General features: G+C 41.3%; 1 protein-coding gene across 1 annotated transcript; it reads right to left on the bottom strand.

Moving 5' to 3' along the window:
* Positions 1-9,728: 9,728 nt before the first annotated feature.
* On the bottom strand, positions 9,729-10,439 carry LOC121803979. The gene has a single exon (XM_042203541.1). It carries the CDS (start codon positions 10,437-10,439, stop codon positions 9,729-9,731), a length of 711 nt encoding a protein of 236 aa, XP_042059475.1.
* Between the last annotated feature and the right edge of the window lie 12,095 nt (positions 10,440-22,534).

Here is a 22,534-nt window from a genome sequence, read left to right as displayed (position 1 = left end):
CCAAACACTCGGAAAGAGACGCTCCTGGCCTCCAGATCTGTACTGCCGGTAAACCGGAAGGAAGTGAAAAATTCCTTGGCCAGGACCTCCGAAACCGGGGTCTCATCCACCTCAAGGAGCCAATCGAATCCAATACCGGTGATGTACTCGGCAAACCTCTCCTCAGCGTCTATTTTCTCCAGGGAGGCTTGGTGGAGTTTCTTCCCGACCTTCAGCCGCTTCTGGGTGGTCACCCGCTGGTTGACCTCCTCATGCCACTTAGGGTTGTCAAACTCTAGCATCTGTTGGAGGAGGTCTGCGGTCAAGGCCACCGTTTGTTTGGGGTAGTCGGCGGTAGGGGGTGTTGCAGGCCTTCCTTGTTTCCTCCTGGACGTCCGAGTCCAGCGGAGCGCACGCCCCTCAGTGTCACTGCCCTCATCTCCTTGTTGGGACAGCAGGGTGGCAGGCTGGTCGCCGTCTCTGATCAATATGCCCTGGTTAACGTGGCGGCTTTTCTTAGGAAGAGGAAAAACAATCTCCTTCCCCTTTCTCTTCCTCTCCCTCTATGCATGACTGTCATCAGCAGCCTCTTCTTCATCCACCAGGCGCCACACGACGCGGGGCCTCTGTTCTGGCTCCTCCTCACTCCTCGGCCTATTGCTCCTCAGGGCCTCTGCTTCCTCTAGAAGCCGGTCCATACTCATACGGCGCGTCCGGCGAAGCAGCGGCTGCTCCTCCCTCTCCAGGACTGGTTCATCCACCACATTTGGAAAGAAGTTCCATTCCGCCTCCCTTTGTCGTAGTAGAATATCGCTGGGAGGAGGTGGAAAGTCCTCATCATCATCGATCTCCACCACCTCTATCTGTGATGGCCTTTGGACAGGAAGGGAGTTAGAACCATCGTCACTCACTGGTGACAGGATGTTTAGGGTGGGTGTGTCCTCTTCTGGTCTAGGGCTAGCCCTGCCAGGATCACCGACGTGAGGCTCTAACTCCGCTCCCTCGTTGTGAGTGGCGACAGGCTGTGCAGGAGCCTCCTCCTCTTCTTCGTCGCAGTCATCCCCGCTGTACTGTACCAGCAGGAAGATGGGGGTTGGTTTAGGAGAGTGAGGGGGAGACTATGTTTTGGAAGGGGATTTTGTTTTGGGGGGAGAAAGGGGAGGGATGAGAATTTTGGGATGTGGGAGTTGGAGTGGGATTGTCATACCGGGAAATTCCTAATTGTGCCTTAAGGGTGGCGTAAGTTGCCGCGGAATCTGTCCCGGTGGGTACGCTGCGGAGGAGGTGCTCCAGTCGCCTCTGGAAAACGGGGTCCACTTGATGGGGTGGAACGGAGGTGCTGGGTTGTGGCGGTGGTACTGCCGTAGTTGGCTTGGAAGGTCCACAGCCACTGCTGCTGGCGTCGGAAACCTCCTCACTGGATGATGTTGTAATTTTTGTGATCTTCATTGTTCTTTTCTGATAACTGGGGGGTTTCGCTTTCTTTCTTGCCGTGGAATTGGTGGTGCTTGGCTAGGGTTCTGAAACTCAGAGATATGGATGAGAGCAAACAAGCGTACTATAGGTGGTTGGGAGAAAAAGTGAAATACGGTTCAGAAAACTGCCTTTTATACCGAGTTCCCGACTGTTGAGATCCCTGCGACGCTTCGAGTACATGCTCGCTTTTTCAGAGTGACAACTGGCTTAGCTTCCCCGATACGCTTCCTCTCTCCAGTACGAATTTTCAATGCAGCAGTTAGCGCTCTCCGACACCTTTTCAATGAGTGCATGCGTCCTGTCATCACCCTGCCCTGATCAATCCAACCACTATAATCCACCAATTAAATTAAATTCCAACTGATCAAGTGGACAATTAATTCCAGATGAATACTCAAATATTAACCACTTGATCAGTTTCTTCCTTTTTTCCAACTTTTAATTTCCTAAGAGTTTAAAATTAATAATATGAAAAATATTTACACTAACTGCCAAGGACTTGACTGAGTGCCCTTAGGACGTCAATTGATCAGTTTGTAGGTTTAGAATTCAGTTGCCTGATCAAGCAGACTACCCAAGAGTACTTAGTCACTCCTTGTACCTGCTCTTACTGGAGAGAGTTAGGCATGAGCAGTGGAATGTCGTCCACGACGCACGCCTCAGCGCCATCTTTGAAGGGCTTCACCCTATGCCCATTCACCAAAAAGGAAGGCGTATCAGGATCGCTTCCTTGGAGTTCGATTGCTCCATTTGCTCGTATGACGATGATGGTATAGGGGCCTATCCATCTTGACCGCAACTTTCCAGGCATCAGCTTAAGCCTTGATTGGAAAAGTAGCACCTTCTGCCCCACCTTGAGCTCCTTCTTGCGAAGGTTCTTGTCATGCCACATTTTTGTCTTCTCTTTATACCACATGGCAGAGTCGTAAGCGTCAAGGCGGAGCTCTTCAAGCTCATGCAGCGCAAGTCAGCGTTCAAGTTCATCTCTTTGATTGCCCAGAAAGCTTGATGCTCGACTCCCACAGGCAAATGACACATCTTCCCGAATATCAGACGGTATGGGGACATTCCAATTGGTGTCTTGAAAGTAGTTCTGTAAGCCCAGAGCGCGTCCTCCAGTCGACGGCTCCAATCTTTCCTCGTGGGGTTCACCGTCTTCTCCAAGATAGCCTTGATCTCTCTGTTAGATACTTCAGCCTGGCCATTTGACTGAGGGTGGTAAGGTGTGGATAGTCGGTGGTGGACGCCATATTTCCTCACTAAGGCTTCAATAGTCCTGTTGACGAAGTGATTCCTTGATCGGAGATGATTGATTTAAAGAACTTAGCCACCTCCCTGGACTCACACGTCCTTGTCGCCTTTACTTCTATCCATTTGGACACATAGTCCACTACCACCAGGATGTAGAGATTGCCTTCAGATGAAGGGAAAGACCCCATGAAATCCATTCCCCATACATCGAATATCTCGCATACTATTATGGGGATCTGTGGCATCTCATCTCTTGCAGAAATTCCTCCAGTCAGCTGGCATCTTGGGCATCTATTGCAGAACTCGTAGGCGTCTTTATGGATGGAGGGCCAGTAAAAACCATTGTCAAGCACTTTCCGAATTGTCTTCTTTGGACCAAAGTGACCGCCACAAGCTAGTGTGTGGCAGTGGACCAACACGTCCTCTTGTTCCCAATCTGGTATGCAGCGTCAGATGACTTGATCCGCCCCCATCTTCCATAAATATGGATCATCCCAATAGAAGTATCAAGAGTTGCTTTTGAGCTTCTGCTTCTGTGCTCTCGTGGCTTCATCATTTCCAAGCAGCTCGCATGTCACCAAATAGTTAGCCATGTCCGCAAACCATGGCTCCTTCTGCCTGTGTTGGATCTCTCTCCCTCGGTCAGCATGATCAATCCTCTTAGCTAAGTTGATCCACTGAAGGCTGGACGTTGACTTGACTAGGTACAAGTGCTCTTCAGGGAAAGCGTCAGAGATGGCTTCCCCATTATCTTCATGCATAATCCGGCTTAAATGATCAGCCACTCTATTCTCGCTCCCCTTCTTGTCAACTGCCTCCCAGTCAAACTCTTGTAATAATCTGATCAGACGCGGTTTAGACTCCTTCTTAGCCAGGAGGTATTTGATCGCCGCGTGGTCTGTGTAGACAATCACCCTCGCACCCATTAGGTAGGGCTTGAACTTCTCAAAAGCATAGACCACTGACAGCATCTCCTTCTCGGTGGTATCATAATTCTTCTGCGCTTGTGTAACATCCCAAATTTTTGTGACTCTTTTTATATGTTTATTTGAAATTTTCAATTATGAAACTTTTGTTTCGATGAGATTAAGTGAATTGCGTGAAATAATTGTCGTGAGTGATGTGGAATGAAGTGCTTGATATTTTATATTTTCCAATGTGGGGAAAATAATTAGTAGGATCAGACATTTATATTTTTCGAGCCAATTCATGGGAATTTTCGTCCCTTCCTAATTATTGAAATAGTATTTGATTTCTTGGATTTAATTAATTGTTGTGGGATATCTATTCAAATTAAATCCAAACCAAATGATCCCTAAATGGTACTACATGAAATTTGAACTCTAGCCCATTATCCTTGGGAGTTTCGAAAATCTCCTATTTAAAATAGGAGGATGAATTATTTTCTTTGATTTAATTGGTGCTTTGTTGACTCCTTTCTTTTGAATTAAATCCAATTACATCATGCCACCTATTATTTCTTCACCCAAAATAAATAGAGAGTTGAAATATTTCCTTGGCTATTTAAGCCTAATAATTTTCGGCCCCTTCACTAATTTTTGGAGGATAATTTATTTGTTTCCTTCTTTGTGGGATCCCTTTTTATTCAATAAATATCATACTAATACCTATGCCAAATTAATTGGGGATGTGAACATTTCCTTATGTTGTATCCTTCATGTCACACGCCCTACACTAGTAATTTTCCATGTGGGAATATAATTATTTGTTACCTATTTTATGGGAGCCTTTTTCCCATAAAGAAATTACCAAATTTAAATCCTATTCTATTTAATTGAGGATTTAAATAATTCCCTTGTGCAATTACCCTTAAATTTTCGGCCCTTACTTCATTTTTCCTACTTGGAGATTTAATTTATTTTGTTCCCTTGTTTATGGAATACTCATTGTTTTATTTCCTAAATTGTGGATTTATTTCTCTCCAAGTAAAAATATAAAAAAAAATTCCTTGTTTAATTGCAGCCCTAATTTTCAAAAATTAGGCTTCTTATAATTGTGGAATTTTTATTCATTAGACTATATTTTAATTCTCCACAATTTATTTATTTAATTTACTCATGGACTTAAACCTAGAATATAAATACCACTTAAACAAACCCTAGCCCCCACTCTCCCTCACCAAAATCGTCCACCCCTCTCCCTCTCTTTCCCTCACACGTTTGTCCCTCCTCTCCCACTCTTTCTCTCCAAAAATCCTCCAATCAAGCCTTGTTCTTGCAACCATTGAAGTTATTTTCAAGAGTCTCCGACGAATCGCATCGTTCATTGTTTCTACCGATTCATTTTTGTCAAAGAATGTATATTTGCTCACTTTTCCTCATTTCTTTCGTTTGAACCATGTTCTTGAATCCTACATGCATGTAGTGGGTGTAGGAATCATAGATCGCAAAGTTAATCGGTGGGAAAGTGAGTTTGCTTGAGAACTTTGAGAGTTATGCGATTTTTGATTGAATTGTGTGATGTTTGATTTGAATCTTTGGTGAATGATCTAAGTTTATATGCAAACATGTTTAAGAGAGTCTTATCAAGCATGATGGTGTGTTATAAGCATGGGAATTTGTGTTTGGATGATTGGAAAAGAAACCCTAATTTCGAAATTGTGAGTCTGAAATCTGTGACGTTCGAACAATATTTCCTGATGTGTGATTGACCTAACAAACGATCGAATTTTGGTATGAATATTTTACTGAGTAAATTTATAGGTGTTCTCTATGTCTCGTAAAAATTTCAGCCCTTTTTGTTAAAAAATGAACTTTTGAAAAATGTTTGAAGTCGACTGCGCAATTCTGTCAGTAACGTGTGTTCTTGACCAGAAAGTTTCGAAATCTGTTTGACCGACTAAATGACCTCTGATTGATGTGATTCTTGAACTATGTAAAATTTTGAAGTATTTTCTGAGTCTTGTAAAAATTTCAGCTTTATTGGACATCGTATGAATTTATGATGAATTTTTGAAATGAACTGTGCAATGCTGCCAGAATTTTTATATTCCAACCAGAGAGTTGTATTAATGTTTTGACTGATCAAATGACATGATTTGAGTGTGAAACTTTACCTGAATTAACTTGAATGTGTCTACTGTGTTTTGACAAAATTTTAGCTTCATATGAGGTCGGATGAATATTTGGTGATTTTTACAAATCAACCGCACAGTTCTGGCAGTTTTGCTGATATGTGAAAATATCAGTTACTGCTAAGTTTTGATGAATTACTTGGTGCATGTATGATTTGAGAAGGTATCCTATGATGTGATTATGTGTGACGTGTTGAGAAATTTATGACATGTCCTCTTTGTGTTGGTGAATGATGGGATGGGTAAGAGAACGATAAAAAAGAACAATAGGACATGCATGATAATATAAACTTATGGAAGGCTGATTGCAGCCCTAATTTTCGAAAATTAGGATTCTTATAATTGTGGAATTTTTATTCATTAGCCTATATTTTAATTCTCCACAATTTATTTATTTAATTTACTCATGGACTTAAACCTAGAATATAAATACCACTTAAACAAACCCTAGCCCCCACTCTCCCTCACCAAAATCGTCCACCCCTCTCCCTCTCTTTCCCTCACACGTTTGTCCCTCCTCTCCCACTCTTTCTCTCCAAAAATCCTCCAATCAAGCCTTGTTCTTGCAACCATTGAAGTTATTTTCAAGAGTCTCCGACGAATCGCATCGTTCATTGTTTCTACCGATTCATTTTTGTCAAAGAAGGTATATTTGCTCACTTTTCCTCATTCCTTTCTTTTGAACCATGTTCTTGAATCCTACATGCATGTACTGGGTGTAGGAATCATAGATCGCAAAGTTAATCGGTGGGAAAGGGAGTTTGCTTGAGAACTTTGATAGTTATGCGATTTTTGATTGAATTGTGTGATGTTTGATTTGAATCTTTGGTGAATGATCTAAGTTTATGTGCAAACATTTTTAAGAGAGTCTTATCAAGCATGATGGTGTGTTATAAGCATGAGAATTTGTGTTTGGATGATTGGGAAAGACACCCTAATTTCGAAATTGGGAGTCTGAAATCTGTGACGTTCGAACAATATTTCCTGATGTGTGATTGACCTAACAAACGATTGAATTTTGGTATGAAAATTTTACTGAGTGAATTTCGAGGTGTGCTCTATTTTCGTATAAATTTCAGCCCTTTTTGTCGAAAAATGAATTTTTGAAAAATGTTTGAAGTCGATTGTGCAATTGTATCTGTAATGTGTGTTCTCGACCAGAAAGTTTAGAAATCTGTTTGACCAACTAAATGACCTCTGATTGATGTGATTCTTGAACTATGTGAAATTTTGAAGTGTCTTCTTAGTCTTGTAAAAATTTCAGCCTTATTGGACATCGTATGAATTTATGATAAATTTTTATATTCCGACCAGAGAGTTGTATTAATGTTTTGACTAATCAAATGACATGATTTGAGTGTGAAAATTTACCTGAATGAACTTGAATGTGTCTACTGTGTTGTGAAAAAATTTTAGCTTCATATGAGGTCGGATGAATGTTTGGTGATTTTTACAAACCAACCGCACAGTTCTGCTAGTTTTGCTGATATGTGAAAATATCACTTACTGCTAAGTTTTGATGAATTACGTGGTGCATGTATGATTTGAGAAGGTATCATATGATGTGATTATGTGTGACATGTTGAGAAATTTATGACATGTCCTCTTTGTGTTGGTGAATGATGGGATGCGTAAGAGAACGATAAAAAGGAACAATAGGACATGCATGATAATATAAACTTATGGAAGGTTGATTGTGTTGTCGTTGACAAGGGTGATTGTTTATACGTGAGCTCGAGGAATGAGAGTTGCCATAAGTTGGAATTTGATTTGTTAAGCGAACGAGGTGGGCTTTCTTTTCAAATCTCTTTATTTTCTGAAAATATTATGTTGCGTCATAAGGGTGGTTTAACTATTATGTCATGCCATGTTTTTGTTTGTGAGATTGTTGCCTGATGCCTAGTTCGTCTGAGCTTGTTCCGTTAGGCTATAGGGCTGTGTTGTGAAACGAATTTGGGTCTGAGTAGGGCAGTAAACCCTATCAGGCTGTGTACACTGGTGGGATCGTGAGCCGTCCTTGCTAGTCGGCCGGTCTCGTGGGCGAATAGTGTGGCCACACTTTCGTCGCACTGCGATATGATGATTGTGATTGATGGATTGATGTGAAAAGTGGGGAGATAAATTGTCTGGCCAGACTTGAAATGTTTTGTGTTCTCGTGATATTTTATTGCTATCTAAAACTCGAGATCACTGGTATGGATGACATAATTATATTAAAAATGTTTTCGGCATGAGCCCATTGAGTACAACAAGTACTCAGCCGTGCATATTATTTTTCTTATGTGCAGGTTGAGCAGGATGTTGCGGAGGATGTTGAGCTAGCCTTAGGATGCGTTGTGTCTTCATACATAGGCGTGATCCTTGACTCTCTCTTTAAACCTTATTTCCGCTGCTAAGTTTTTGAACTATGTTTCACTACTTTAATTCTTTTTTTTTTCCGTACTGAGTTTGAGCATGTGTAGTCGTGTTAGGTTTTTAAACATTTATTTACATTAATGTCTGAAAATGGTGTTCTTTCCTGTGAAGTAAACTAAATGTTTTTCTTAGAAGTTAATGTTGTTTTTGATACTTAATTATCTTTTTTTTTTCCGCTGCTATCTTTTAAAGGTATTTATTGTGAGTCGTTTTCATCGAATAGAAAGGTTATATTTTTTTAAACTCCTTTAAATTAAAGTGTTTTCATTCTTTTAAGTTAATTATGTTTTCATAAAAAGGCTACCCTTGCATGTGGTATCACGATCGCCGCGTTTGTAGTACCCCTAGTATGGGCGGTTGTGACAACTTGATTCAGAGTTTTTGACGCGCAGAAGATAACATAACTCTTCCCATCGATCTTCTGACCCAAGACCGCCCCCACTGCATAGTCGCTTGCATCGCACATCACCTCAAAGGGCGACTCCAGTCGGGGGCGTGGATAATCGGAGAGCTGATCAGTCTGTCCTTCATTAGCTGGAATGCGGCTTTGCAAGCATCAGAAAATTTGAACTCCACATCACTCTGGAGCAGTCTTGTCAAGGGTTGGGCTATCTTTGCAAAATCTTTGATAAATCTTCTATAAAAGCCCGCATGACTGTACCCATCAAGGAAGTTGAAATATTGCTTCCCCGCTAATTTCTCAAGCATCTGGTCAATGAATGGCAGAGGGAAGTGATCCTTCTTTGTGGCCGCGTTCAGCTTCCTGTAATAGATGCACATTCTCCAACCAGTGACTGGCCGTGTTGGAATCAGCTTATTCTTCTCATTTTTCTCGACCTGTATTCCTCCCTTCTTCGGCATCACATGTACTGGGCTTACCCAGTTACTATCAGGGATGGAGTATATGATTCCTATGGAGACCAACTTGACTATCTCCTTGAGTACCTCTTCCCTCATGTTGGGGTTGAGTTTGCGTTGCTGGTCACGGTGCGGTTTAGCTCCTTCGTCCAATCTGATGTGGTGCATGCATAAGTCTGGGCTGATTTAGCTCCTTCGTCCAATCTGATGTGGTGCATGCATAAGTCTGGGCTGATGCCCACCAGATCTGTCAGCTTCCATCCTATGGCTTTCTGGATGCGCTTTAGTACTTCCAGCAATCTGTCTTCCTGCCCTGGGTCAACTGACTGTTGATAATAACTTGCATTGTTTCGTCTTTCCTCAGATAGACGTACTTCAAATGTGCTGGAAGGGGCTTTAACTCCTTCGCGGGTTTCGGCACTTCAGTAGGCAGTGGATTTTCTTCTACTTCTCTTCTCAGTGACTTGCCTTGATCAGGCAGCTTTTCGAGGCTAGACACTTGAGCCTTCCCGCTTGACTCAGCTGGTCGCGGGCGCTCGCAAAAATCCATCATCGCTTTCGCGATGGCTTGATCATCCATCTCGCCGACGTTCATGGCTTCATACCATTCGGCGACTTCTCTCTCAACCTCTTCATCTGCAGCGGAGTCAGTGAACTACCTCTGTAGGAGTTCCTCCTCCAGATATTCCTGTACTAGCGGCTCAGTCACATCTACTGAGTACACGTTCTCGCTGTCTGCTGGCCTCTTCATAGCTTCATCAATATTGAACGTGAACTGCTCTCGATTGAAATCCAAGCTGATCGTCCCATTACGGACATCGATTATGGTGCTGGCCATAGACAGGAACGACCTTCCCGGTAGAACTCCACTTGACTCCCTTGTTGTTGGCTCTGTCATCTTGATGACGAAAAAGTCTGCTAGGTATAGAAAATCATTCACCTTCAAGATTAAATCTTCCAGAATTCCCTCATGGTGAATGCAAGATCTGTCTGCCAATTGTATCATGATGTCAGTATCGACGAGTTTCGCCTCTCTCAGTTTCCTATAAATGGAGTATGGCAGAACGTTGATGGATGCCCCTAAATCACACATTGCGTGCTCCACTTGAATATCCTCAATCAAAATATGGAGCGTGAACATTCCTAGGCCGGTCTTTTTCGATGGGAGGTCGCTCCTCTGGATCACGGCAGAGACGTTCTCCTCTGTAATCATTCTTTCTTCTTCGTTGACCTTCCCCGCCAGGTAGTCCTTTATAAACTTGCAGATTGGGGGCATCTTCAATCCCGTCAAGAGTGGCACCTTGACTTCCACATCTTTGAACATACTGGCCACGTCAATTGTGGCATCTCTCTTCCTGGTCACCATTCCGTGGTATGGATATGGCTTGACCTTCTCTGCTTCTTCTCCTTGACTCTCTCATGTGGTCTCACTGCCCACCTTCGGTTTGCCTTTCTCTTTCCCTTTCGTTTGATCCGCTCCACTGGACTCTCCTTCTTCTTGGTGGCTTGGTCCAGGTAGACGCTGGGGACACTGCAGGTGGACTGGGGCTCTGGTATACCTTCCCTGACCTCAGGGAGACTTCGCTTATATTCTTACGCCCAGGCTGCTGCACCATGGCAGGGATTTTCCTTTTGTTGCCTCTCAGCTCTCCCAGTGACATAGCAACTTGAGATAACTGCTTTGTAAGCATGTCCAACACTGCCCTCTGCTCCTTCTGAGCCTCTTGAATTTTTCGCATCGCATCATTAGGTTGGTGGGGAACAATCATTTCTCCTAGGCCTTCATTTGGGTGCCGATTATGTCTTTGATTTGAGGGCCCCCCACCGTGGTTGGGTTGTGGGTAGTCGGACAGCCCGTAGTGCTCTGGCTGGTACTGCGGCTGGTTGTGCTGTTGGTTGCCTCTTTGATGCGGCGGGACATAGCTAACCACCTGGTTGTTCGGTTGTCTCCCCTAGTTGCTTGACTGGAGGCCTTGATGTCTGTAGCCCCTATTTCCCTATTGATGTCTGCTTGATGAATTAGGTTGTCCTCCACTGGACCAGTTTCCCTGATGACCGCTTGACCAATTTTCTTGTGGTCCACCTGACATCCTGTTCCCTACGTTGTTTGGTGTCTCCTGGTTCCGAGCTGGCCAATTAGACTGCCCTTCAGAGGGTTGTATCTGTTGTGTCGATGGTTGAGGTGGTTGGCTTTGGTTCTGATCACTCCACCTGAAATTTGGATTATCTCTCCACGGAGCATCCCTTTGCTTTCCATGGATCCAGTTGCCGTTTGCGTTCCAATGGCCGACGTATTCACCAGAGGTTACGGTTTCCTCTTCAGGAGGGAATTCGCAATAATAGTAGTTATGCTCTTCCGGTGGAGGTGGCACATAAGGCTTCTCCTTGGGTGCAGGCGGTGGAGGCGCTTTGGACTTTTCTACTGCCTATAGCAGCTTCTTCTCCATTTGCTCGAATCGAGCCTCCAGCTTCTCATCACATCTTGCCTCTGCTGCATGCACGTCACCTCTTCTGTACTGGCCACGGGAGGTCTCATACGATCGCTTGGCTTCGATTAGCCTCTCCAGAATACTCTTTGCTTGACTGAATGGGCTTTTTGAGAAATCCCCTAGGGCTGCTAGGTTGAGGTCGTTTTTGCTGTCTACCGTAAGTCCGCCATAAAAGGTTGAATAGACCTCATCTCACATCTTGTGGTTGGGGCATGCTTGAAGCAGTCCTTGAAATCTATCCCAATACTGGCCCAGAGGTTCATCATACTCCTGTCTCACCTCTGTGATCTCTCTCTTCAGGGCGCTCGTCTTCGACGCTGGGAAGAAGCAGTCTAAGAATATCATGCAAAATTCAGCCATGTTCTGATTGATTCCTCTGGCAACCTCGATAGCCAGACTCCTGCGTCGCCCTTCAAGACGAAGGGTATAGCCTTTAGCCTATAATCCTCCGAAGTCGATCCAGCCGGCACGAGCTGAATATTAGAGTATCTGCAAAATTCTTCAAGAAAAGCGTAAGGGCATTCCTTCGAAAGGCCATAGAAACTTGACAACATGGCTAGCACTCCTGATTTGATCGGGATTGTTTGCATCCCTGAAGTGATATCGATAGCATGGGTGGGCTCCTTCTCGTCATGAGCGTGCAGAGAGCCAATTCCTGAGTTGTTGTCGACGAGGGCCATCTCTGCTTTTGGTTGCTCAAGTGGTGGTGGCTTTGGTGATGCGTTCTGTTCTCCTTCTTCCTCGCTAGTTAGCTGTTCTGCAGCTGCTGCTTCCAACGCGGCTCTGTAATGAGTGGTGACTACACTGGCTTCCTGGACTCGCCAATGAGCGTTTGTATCTCTGTATATGAGAGGATGATTCCAGTGTCCTCCGCGGTGGTACCTTCTCATAAAAGGAAAGAAAAACAAATTAGAAAAGAAAGAAACAAAACTATTTACGCCTATGCATTAAACACATCCATAAAATAACACCATGTTTTCCCTGGCAACGGCGCCATTTTGCTGAGTTGTGAGAGAGCACGGATTGGATCAAGCTATATGGAAGATAACCTAACCGAGTGGATCAGTTAGCAAATGTCATTGCCTCTTGATCAAGGCGTTCTCTCTCGCTCCATCGAAAGAAATATTTAAAACTACTGGGTTACTGTAGATGGAATGTAAACTAACTACTGGATCAAGTAACTCAGCATGCTGGAAAAAGGACTTAACTACCTAGGCTTGCTACGAAAACACAAACACTTTGCCATTCATCATGATTAAACACTAGATCAGAGACTTTAAAGTTGAACTAGACTGGAATAGTAATCGAGATGACGAAAACAAAATAACTCCGATTTTTATACTCAATGCTCAAATCAGAACTGTAATCATGCGGAATACAAAAGATCGATTCTTTAACTATGGAAAAACACGGAATTAAACTAAGCTAACAACTTCAGAAAATAAGAAAGCGAGTAAAGCCGAGAAGCTCTCGGTCGGAAATTTGTGATGGTCCCGAACAGATATTGAGTATTCTGTCGCGCTCCCTTCGGTCGCTCTCTCTCTAACTGATCATTTCTCTAACTAAGCTATCTTCAGAATTGGACACTAAACTAGAAACGGAAAATAGAAGATAAAAATGAAGATTCTTAATTATGGTGGCACATCCTCTATTTATAAGCTCGCCGCAACGACCTCCAGCTAGATAACGATTTCGGCAAAGTATATTCGCTCACGCTAGGATCGCGCACCCCATCAATTGGCACGTGTCCCTTCTTCTAGAACGCGGTGGTCCCTCAGCAATCGAATGAGGATTCTCCTTCGTTCTTGATAACTGATTGATGATCATATCCAACGCATCAGCTACACGTGCTTCTCTTCTAGAATGTAGTGGTCCCCCGTATAACTACTTGACCATTCCACCCGATTTTGTCCTTTTTCGCCATCTGCACCAGCTTGATCAGCTTGGCCTTGTTGCCCTTGGTCAAGCGGCATTCCTGCACAATTAACACTCGCTTTGCGTGATAAACTAATCAAGTAGCATACATTTTACCCCTAAATCGATGCATGAAATAGGCTTTATCAGAGCTCCATTGCCTGCCGCCGTAGCTAAGTCTTCTAACTTAGTTAGTTTACAATTTTTCTGGTGAAGTTGGTTTTGATTTTATGGTTTAGAAATGGGCAGCTTATGGTGGTTCTTTGGTGAGATTTGAACTAGAGCTAAATCCGCAATTCCTTAAGTTTATTGTCTAGTTTTTAATATGCTAGTTCTTGCAGATTTCTTTAAGGTATTTGGATGGTGCTGTAACTGATTCTGGAGCTACTAGTTGTTGATATTATTCATATTGTTTCTCAGTTATGGAGTATTCTTGATGATGTTGCTATATGTGATTACTTGAAGCAATGAGTGATGATATTTGCTAAGTTCCAAGCTCACTCTCCCTAGTATTCCAGTATCTATGCATTTGTGATGTCTATGATTCCTTCTAAATGCAAGTGTTGGTGTTACCTCTTGTGATTGAAGTGGAAAATGGCTGCGAGTCTCTGGCCAACGTTGAAAACGGGCTCCCTGTTCTTAGCCTTGCTCCCCTTTCACTCCTCAACTTGCTACTTAGTTGAGTGAATATGTTGTGTGATAGAGGGTGGAACCGAGGCATGGAGTATTTATAGGGGTTGTAACTGAAAGCTGCAAGGTGGTTATTTTGGTTGAGCAGAAAAAGAGTGTCCTTGGCCTGGGTTGTGTGGTTGTCCTTTATCTGCATTTTGGAACTTTATGAGTGCTTAGTACTTAGTCCATTTATGAGGTTCGTTTGTTTATGACAAGTGCACACAGAGGACGGGATTGTGCGGCTGATCTCCTTAGCAGTGGCAGTTGTAAAAAGGAGAGTACGAGCTGCCAACTGCAGCCTTGTAGGTGTTGCAGCTGCTGGGGGAGGAGAGCCGGTTGGACTTGCTTCTTTCAGTCCAAGCACTACTCTTCCCTTTTCTAATGTGGGCTGTTTAACCTCTTCATTCCTTATGCATTCTTGTTTAACCTCTTTAGTCCAAGGACCCATGAATTAGGGTAAAATTAATTTCACGTCTTCCACTTCCACTTCCCCTTCCCGTCCTCACTTTTCAACTCCCCACCTCTTTTCTCACAATGCGGCGGAACGACTCAAATCGTCTTCTCCCACACAGCGGCAGGGCGATACTAATCATCTTCTCCCTCACCGCAGCGGCGCGATTCCAATCGTATTCTCCCTCACCGCGGCTGCCCGATTCTAATTGTCTTCTCCCACCGCATCAGCACCATTCAAATCGGTCCGTTTTCTTATCCCTAGTTATCAAACAATTATCACCATGGTGGACACAAGGTGATCCATACTTAACGGTATTATTTTTATTCTACAATTTTACCATTCGATGAAAACTTTACAAACTAAAGTCTTGAACTTTGGTTGTCGATGAGCGGAATCTGCATTCCAGATCTGGTGGTGGTGAGTTCAGTGATATGTTAATTTAGTAAGCTTCATGTTTTTTTAATTCTCTTTTTTCTTCCAATTAGTTCAGTTCTGATTTTAATTTAGTTAATTTTTTCAGTGATTCATTCTGGAATTCTGTGGTGGTATTCATTGACGAAGTTTGGACTGACGTAACTGAATATATAAAATTATAGGATGAAGTATTTTCAACATCAACTGAGATATTTCTTTCTGATTTCCGGTTTATGATTTATGTGTGTTGTTACTGGATTTATGACATTTTGTTTTGAACTTATTGTACATAGAGAAAACAAATAGGTGCATCCTAAGGAGATTAGTGTTGATAGTAACAAAGAAGAATTTAGAACTGATCCACAAGAGAAGTTTTTGATTTTCTGAGTGTTCTGCAACTCTTTTTGCTTAGAAACTATGAGTTGGTAAATATGCTTCATCCTAAGTTTGTAATGTGAATTGATTTCTGCATAAAATGAAGGGATTCCTAGATAGTATGAATTATTTTTTCTGTTTGATGAGTTCGTAATGTGAATTGATTGTTGTATAACATGAAGGGATTTCTGGACAATATGGTTTAATTTATCCGTTTTTGTCAATAGGATTTCTCCAAAAAATTTAACAGATGTGGAAATTTGGTTCGAATTTATAAAGTTTTGGAAATTTAAAATTAGAATATGAAGTTATTAAATAATAAGATGAAGTAATAAAAAGTATAAGATGAAATTATTGTTACGTTATGAAGTTATTTTTTGGAAGGTTTAAATTAGAATATGAAGTTATTATATTATTTTTTGGGGAGGATCAAATTTTCAATATTTGATTAATATGTGTATTTTCAATTGTATTAAATCAGAAGTGTGATGCCAAGAAGCCTGTTGCGAAGAGGAATGTCAAGGCCATGCGCACAGCCGCATATGTAGGGAAAAAACGGATGCATTGTTGGCGAAAATCAAAACAAGAAGATTAATTCAAGCACACACTATCCATTTTCATTGTATATTAACTCAGTCGAATAAGATTTTTTATATGTATTTGAAATCTTATTCGGTTCACACTGATTATCAATTTGGTTCTACTAAACTTCAATTGGTTTGAATTGTTTATGTATTATGGTGAATCAAATTGCTAGTATTGTGGAACTAATTCTAAATTCGGGATTTCTTAGTGATCTCAATATATGAGTTTTGATTTGTTTCAATGGTTCAAATCTGATTCATTTTAACTGTATATAAGGTGAATTGATTATAATATAAGATGAAATTATTTTCTAATAAGATGAAGTTATTTTTTTTGGATTGTTGAAATTTGTTTCATTTTGACTGAAATGTTTCTATTTCTCAGGTGAAGTTATTTCATTATAAGATGAAATAATGTGATTATAAGATGAAGTGATTGAATACCTTAATTTCTAATTTTGATTAATTTTTAGTGTATTTTGTGGTGAGTTGATTTTCAAGATTTGAGTTTCGATTTGTTTGATGGTTCATTTTAACTCTATACCATGAATTAATTACATTATAAGATGAAGTCATTTCGTAAACAGATGAAGAAATTGTTCCCTCGTCCTCGAAAATAATTTTCTTGGGAGACGTTTGCTGCTTGCCGTCGGTTAACATCGGTTATGGGAGTGGGGTTGTTCATGTTATCGATTGACATCATAGAAGAAACATTTATAGACGTAGTGTTGGTTGAATTCTCCATGGATCACGAAATAAGAATATCAATATAAAAAACGAGTCACGATCGTTGCATATCGAACGACTTCAGAAGCAGAAGTTGAACAATGGAAAAAATGAAACATGAAATTCATAGAGAGATTTCGAACGATGGAATTGAGAAGGAAAAAATTGCAAGAATTCATTAAGATTAAGAAGAAGCAGTTTATCTTGGATTGTGGAGTGGAGATTTTTTTCCATATTTGTGTAGCATGAATCTGGGAAATAAAATTGCACAAGATTGGCATTTACTAAAAAAGCCTTGGTCTGGTTTTTTGAATAAAATAATAAGATTTGGTTTTAATTAATATGACGGTTAGATTAAGATAATTGAGGGATATGATTTGGTCTCTGGTTCGGTCTTTAAAATTAGTTCGACATTGAATACAATCCTATGAGAGTAAAGGTCAAATTTGGTTCTAAACATATGACCAAAATATGAATGTAGTCCAAAACATTAACTTTTTCAAAAACAGGTCCATAATAAATGAAATCCTTGTCGGAGTGGCCCCTTTTTGACGACTCCGTCAAAAAATTAACGGTCATACCACTGTGCAATTAGCATTCACCTTTAGTTTTTTGATAGAACCGTCCTAAAAAGGACTACTTCGTCTATATATATATATATATATATATAGGGGTGTGTTAAGGTCCTTCGCAGCTTTTCAGTCCAAGCTTCAATCAGATCACAACCCTTGGATCCTTGAATTGGATGGTAGTGGTGATCTGCATTATTACACTATAATGGTGCATTATTAGTCGGTGTGCATTAATCAACTAAAAATTTGCATTATTATACTATAATGGTGCATTATTAGTCGGTGTGCATTATTCAACTGAAAATCTGCATTATTAAATGACACGTGGCATCAATCTAACCGTCAGATGACAAAATAGTGGGGCTAAGATTAAAAAGAACAATAGAACAAATGATACAAACCCCTATCTATAATACAAACTACAAACTTTAATCCTACACACTCCTTGTAAGTAATTAACGGTTAGCAATGGGATTCATATGTCAATGTCAACGCCTAATACAAATTCTGTCATTGGGGGAATGTCAACGCCTCATACAAATTCTGTCACTGGGGGCAATGTCAATGTCAACGCCTAATACAAATTCTGTGATTAGGGAGAATGTCAACAATGTCAACGCCTAAAGTTTGTATAGTTGGTATTATAGAGGCTTTGTAGATTATATATATATATATATATATATATATATAAGAGTAACCAATTTTGGTTCTAAACATATGACCAAAATACGAATTTGGTCCAAAACATTCATATTTTCAAAAACTGGTCCATAACAAATGAAATCCTTGTCAGAGTGACCCCTTTTTGACGACTCCATCAAAAAACTAATGGTCATACCACTGTGCAATTAGCATTCACCGTTAGGGTTGTTATGGAACCATCCAAAAAGGACTACTTCGTCGCCATTTTCATTTGTTACAAGGATTCTAGGGATGTGTTAGTAACGACTTTGGTTATACAATTCCGTTTTCTATTTAATATCAGTTTTGTTTTTACTTCGTTTCTTCCCTAAGTTGTTAGATAATGCTTCACGTTTGAATGACACATTATGTGATTAATTAATATAACTTGCTACATAATCGTGAGAGAAGGTTGGCGAGTTAGGTCCACTTAGTAGACACTACAATTAGCTTCCCTTAAAACGGCACTGTTAATTGAGAGTGAGGACTTTTCAAGCGTCTTAGGAGCTTTAGGGAGTTACGGATCTAGGATTGACAACCGTAGTGTTAGTAATCTATGCTTGTGCCGCATGGGCATAACTTATGTGACTCGTTATATCGAAGTAATAATTGTGCTAGGGTATTCTAGTAGGAATTTGTATAACCATAACTGTGAACGCACATCCCTGGAATTCCTTTATCTCTCATACTTTATCTTTGTGATTTAATTGCAATTAGTTGTTTATTGCGCTTTTTAAGTTTTTTATTTCAAAATCCCAAAATTCTCTCGGTTTTCCAAAGAGTGAAAGAAGCTTAGTTTTTGGTGCCGTTGCCAGGCAAAACATTCACTACGTGATTGATATCTTCAAAAGGATGAATTTGCTACTTTGGATTTTAATTGCTTTCTGTTTTTAATTTTTAGTTTGTTTTTGTTTCTGTCTCTTTCAGGTTGTGTATGCGAACGGGTTCTGGGATGAACATCCTAGAGCCGTTCAATCTCGAACTTGAAAGGACACGTATGAAAATAAGAAGTGATTGAAACATAATGGAGGATGAGACTATAGTTGAGTTGTAGAAGCTGCAGATCTTAATAAAGCAATTGATAGATGAAAAGACTGCACGTGAGGAGCAAGAAAAGAAAAATAGGGAGATCTTACGTGTTATGCATATGTTCAATCACGGGAATATGATTACATTTCCCGAAGGCCCTCGTGTCGATGCTAATAATTTTTTACTGCGAATACCCCTTATACAAAGGGTTGAGCAACATCCTTTTGCAGGTAGGGCCACAGAAGATGCAAAATGCCACCTTTCGAAGTTCGTGGAGATTAACACCTTGAAGTTGAATGGTGTCGACGACGATGCCATTAGGGTAAGACTCTTGCCTTTTTTCATTAATTGATTCTGCTAACGAGTGGTATGAGTGCCTACCCATAGAGAAAGTCTCCACGTGGAAGAATATAATGACAACCTTCCTCGACAAATATTACTCACTAGGCACCATCTTGAAGTAGAAGAGTAAAATCTTTCAATTCATGCAAGGCCACGACGAGCCCCTCTACGAGGCTGTTGCTCGCTTCAAAGGCCTCCTCCGCAATGCCCCAACCACGGTTTTCACCGTGGACCATCAGGTAGGCATACTTTATAATGGTTTTAATGAAAAGATTTGTGCTATGTTGGATTCAGAGGCCAATAGAGGATTCTTGCTGAAAAGTGGAGCGGATGCTATGGCGGTGATAGAAGAGTTCGCCGCCATGAGCAGAGGGTGGTCGAAGGTAAGGCACAACTCAGGAAGGGTAGCAGCCATCAACGAGGCCGAAGAGAGCTCATTTGCAAAGGAATTGGCCGAGCTTACAGTGCGGGTTGACCAAATGGACACATCAAGAAGAGAGGATCCGGTCCCTCCGACCTCTGTCGTTGAGGTCACCAAACCCGACACTCCTCCCGCTCCTATCGAGGATGTCAACTATGTGCAATAAGGAGCCGGCCCCAATAGGCCTTACAACAACAATTATCGCCCTAACCAGGGGGCAGTAATTTCAATAATTATAATGGGAACCGTCCTCATCCCAACCTTTCCTATTCTAATAATAATTTCTTGCAACCCCACGTAGGATTTAACGTGAGCAAAGGTGGGGTAGTTGAGCCCATAATGAAGGAGGAGAAATACGACCAAGAGATAATGAAAATTTTGGAAGTGCTAGTGCAAGATAGACCAATGACACCAAGATTGGAGTCGTAGAAGCAAGGTTGAACAACCTCGAGGACGGAATCAACACTATTGTCACCGCCGTCACCAACATACAGAATCAAATGGACCAAGTCCAGCAAAAGATAGAGGAGGACAAAGCAAAGGAAACAGCACGAGTGGCCGACATCAACAAAAAGTGGGTTGCAAAGCAGAAAATGGAGGAAGTTAGCACCTCCGGGGCGAGTTCTGGAGTATGCCCGACGCCCAGTGGGCCGCTACACATGCCGCTGCGGGCCGATGGTCTCGTGCGGCATAATGATATTGTACTCCCTTTCCAGCCAAAGAGGAAGTTTAAGCTTGAAAAGCAGTTCAAGTATTTCTTAAATATGTTTTGTAAAGTTCATACTAACATCCCTCTCGTCGACTCGTTGCAGGAAATTCCTAGGTATGCTAAGCTACTAAGGGAGGCCGTGATGAAAAAGAAGAAGCTAACCAAAGCCAATCTCAAGTTGGGATTGAGGAATTTGGGAGGTTTGGTTGCGGCCACGCTTTTAAGTGGGTTAAGTTCTAACTTAGGGAAAGGAACTGATCAACTAACTAAACTAAACTGATCAAGCTAGACTAGAGACATCATAAACAGGGAAAAGTAACTTGATCAACTAAGCTAAAAATGGAAAATAAAAAAGGTGACAGAGACTGCGATCCTAACAAACTACCACTTTCTTCTTCGCTAAGCAGCTAAATGTAAACAACGAAAGTAGAAAAAACAAACACAGGTTCATATGAAATCAACGTAAAGAACGCATATCTAAAGTGTCTAACCTATTGTCATGCAAGTTGACGAACTGAAATGTAAATCTATATACGAGAAAACATAAACAAAGCAGAAATAAAGGAAATGAAAGCAATCAAAATAGAGAACATCAGATTTAAAACAACTTGAACTAAAAACTCCATTTCATAAGCGATCTTTGGTAAAAAAAAACAACGAAAACAGAATTCCAAAATAGGATGTAAAGATCGATTAACACTGAAAGCTAACTAGAGTAGCAACTAGAAGAAAAACATGAAAAACAACTAAGCTACTGAAAGTGATGAACTAAAAACAGAATAGAAATTGTTTTAACCCCTCGGGGTGCAACAAAAACTCAAACTACGAAAGCTTCTACGCGGATCCGGGTCCCTCCTACCTTGACGAGGAAGAAGAGATGAACACTGAGGTGGAAACGGCGACTCCTGCTACAGCTAGCTAACTTACTACTCCATACTTAGAAACTAAAGTGAAAATGAGGTGACTGAAGGTGATGGTGTTCTCCCGCTCTTGTGTGCACTCTCTCCATAATTATAGGACAATGTTGGGCCAAAATCCCTAGGGCTAGCCCATCCTATCTTGACATTTATGCCCTTGGGATGACATCTTTTCTTCTCTCTCCTCTGACTCATCACTTCTTGTGGTGAACTCCACTTGATCAATTTGTCGGCTAGGCAGACTTCGCATTTGATCAACTTAGCTTCAATTTATGTCAATTTTTTGCTCTTTTCCCGAGTTGATCAAATTGATCCTGCACTTGCCGATTCTGCACTTTATAGCCCCTGCACACTCAATTTCACCATTCTTTTCGCACATTATCAGCCATGTTACTGTAATAAACCCTATAAAACCATGCTTGTAACGAGCCCTATCAAACTGCTCACACTTAAATCATGCTTGTCCTCAAGTATGAAAGAAGAACATGAAAAGGGCAAGTTACATGCATGGGTCCCTGGCCGACTCCTAAAAATAAACAAACTCACAAATATTCACATAACTGACTCAAAAACAACACAACACAAAAAGTACTTCTACATGTTTGAAACTGGCTCAACATCCGGCAATATTCCCCACAAGCTTAAGGTCATTCCAAATATTTTGTTGTCTCAAATTCCTCCATCCCTTTTGGTTCAGTCTGATCAGCCTATCAGTTTGTCAAGATAGCCCCTTACTCACATGGCATGGAGGCTCGTGGTTTTGACAAAAGGTGAGTTCATAATGCAGGCTCAAATTGGGTAACTAAGGGGTGCTATTACAATGAGGCGGGTTCTTCAGGTTCGAAAAGATAGAGGCTCAACTAGTTATTTCCTATTGCCTTTAGTCCTCACTAGCCTATATCATTTCCCTCTCAGCATCAAGTGGTTGCCGCTCTATTTTTTTCTATTTAGTAGAAAGTGTTCTACTCTGGCTTATAACTCACTTTTAGAAGGTGACAAGGCTCGTTTCATACATTGGGTTTAGATCAAAACTCTATGTTTTCGGTGCACTAATGTATGTTTCTAAGTTCAGGTGCGTGAAAAATCTGCCGGACCTAGGAAGCGCATATAAATTACGAGGGACAGAGAAAAGGAGGAAAATAAAGTGAAAAATGCCAGCAAT

Source organism: Salvia splendens, chromosome 5, assembly GCF_004379255.2.
Source record: "Salvia splendens isolate huo1 chromosome 5, SspV2, whole genome shotgun sequence".
In the NCBI taxonomy this organism is placed as follows: domain Eukaryota; kingdom Viridiplantae; phylum Streptophyta; class Magnoliopsida; order Lamiales; family Lamiaceae; genus Salvia; species Salvia splendens.
This window is presented reverse-complemented; position numbering and strand designations above follow the sequence as displayed.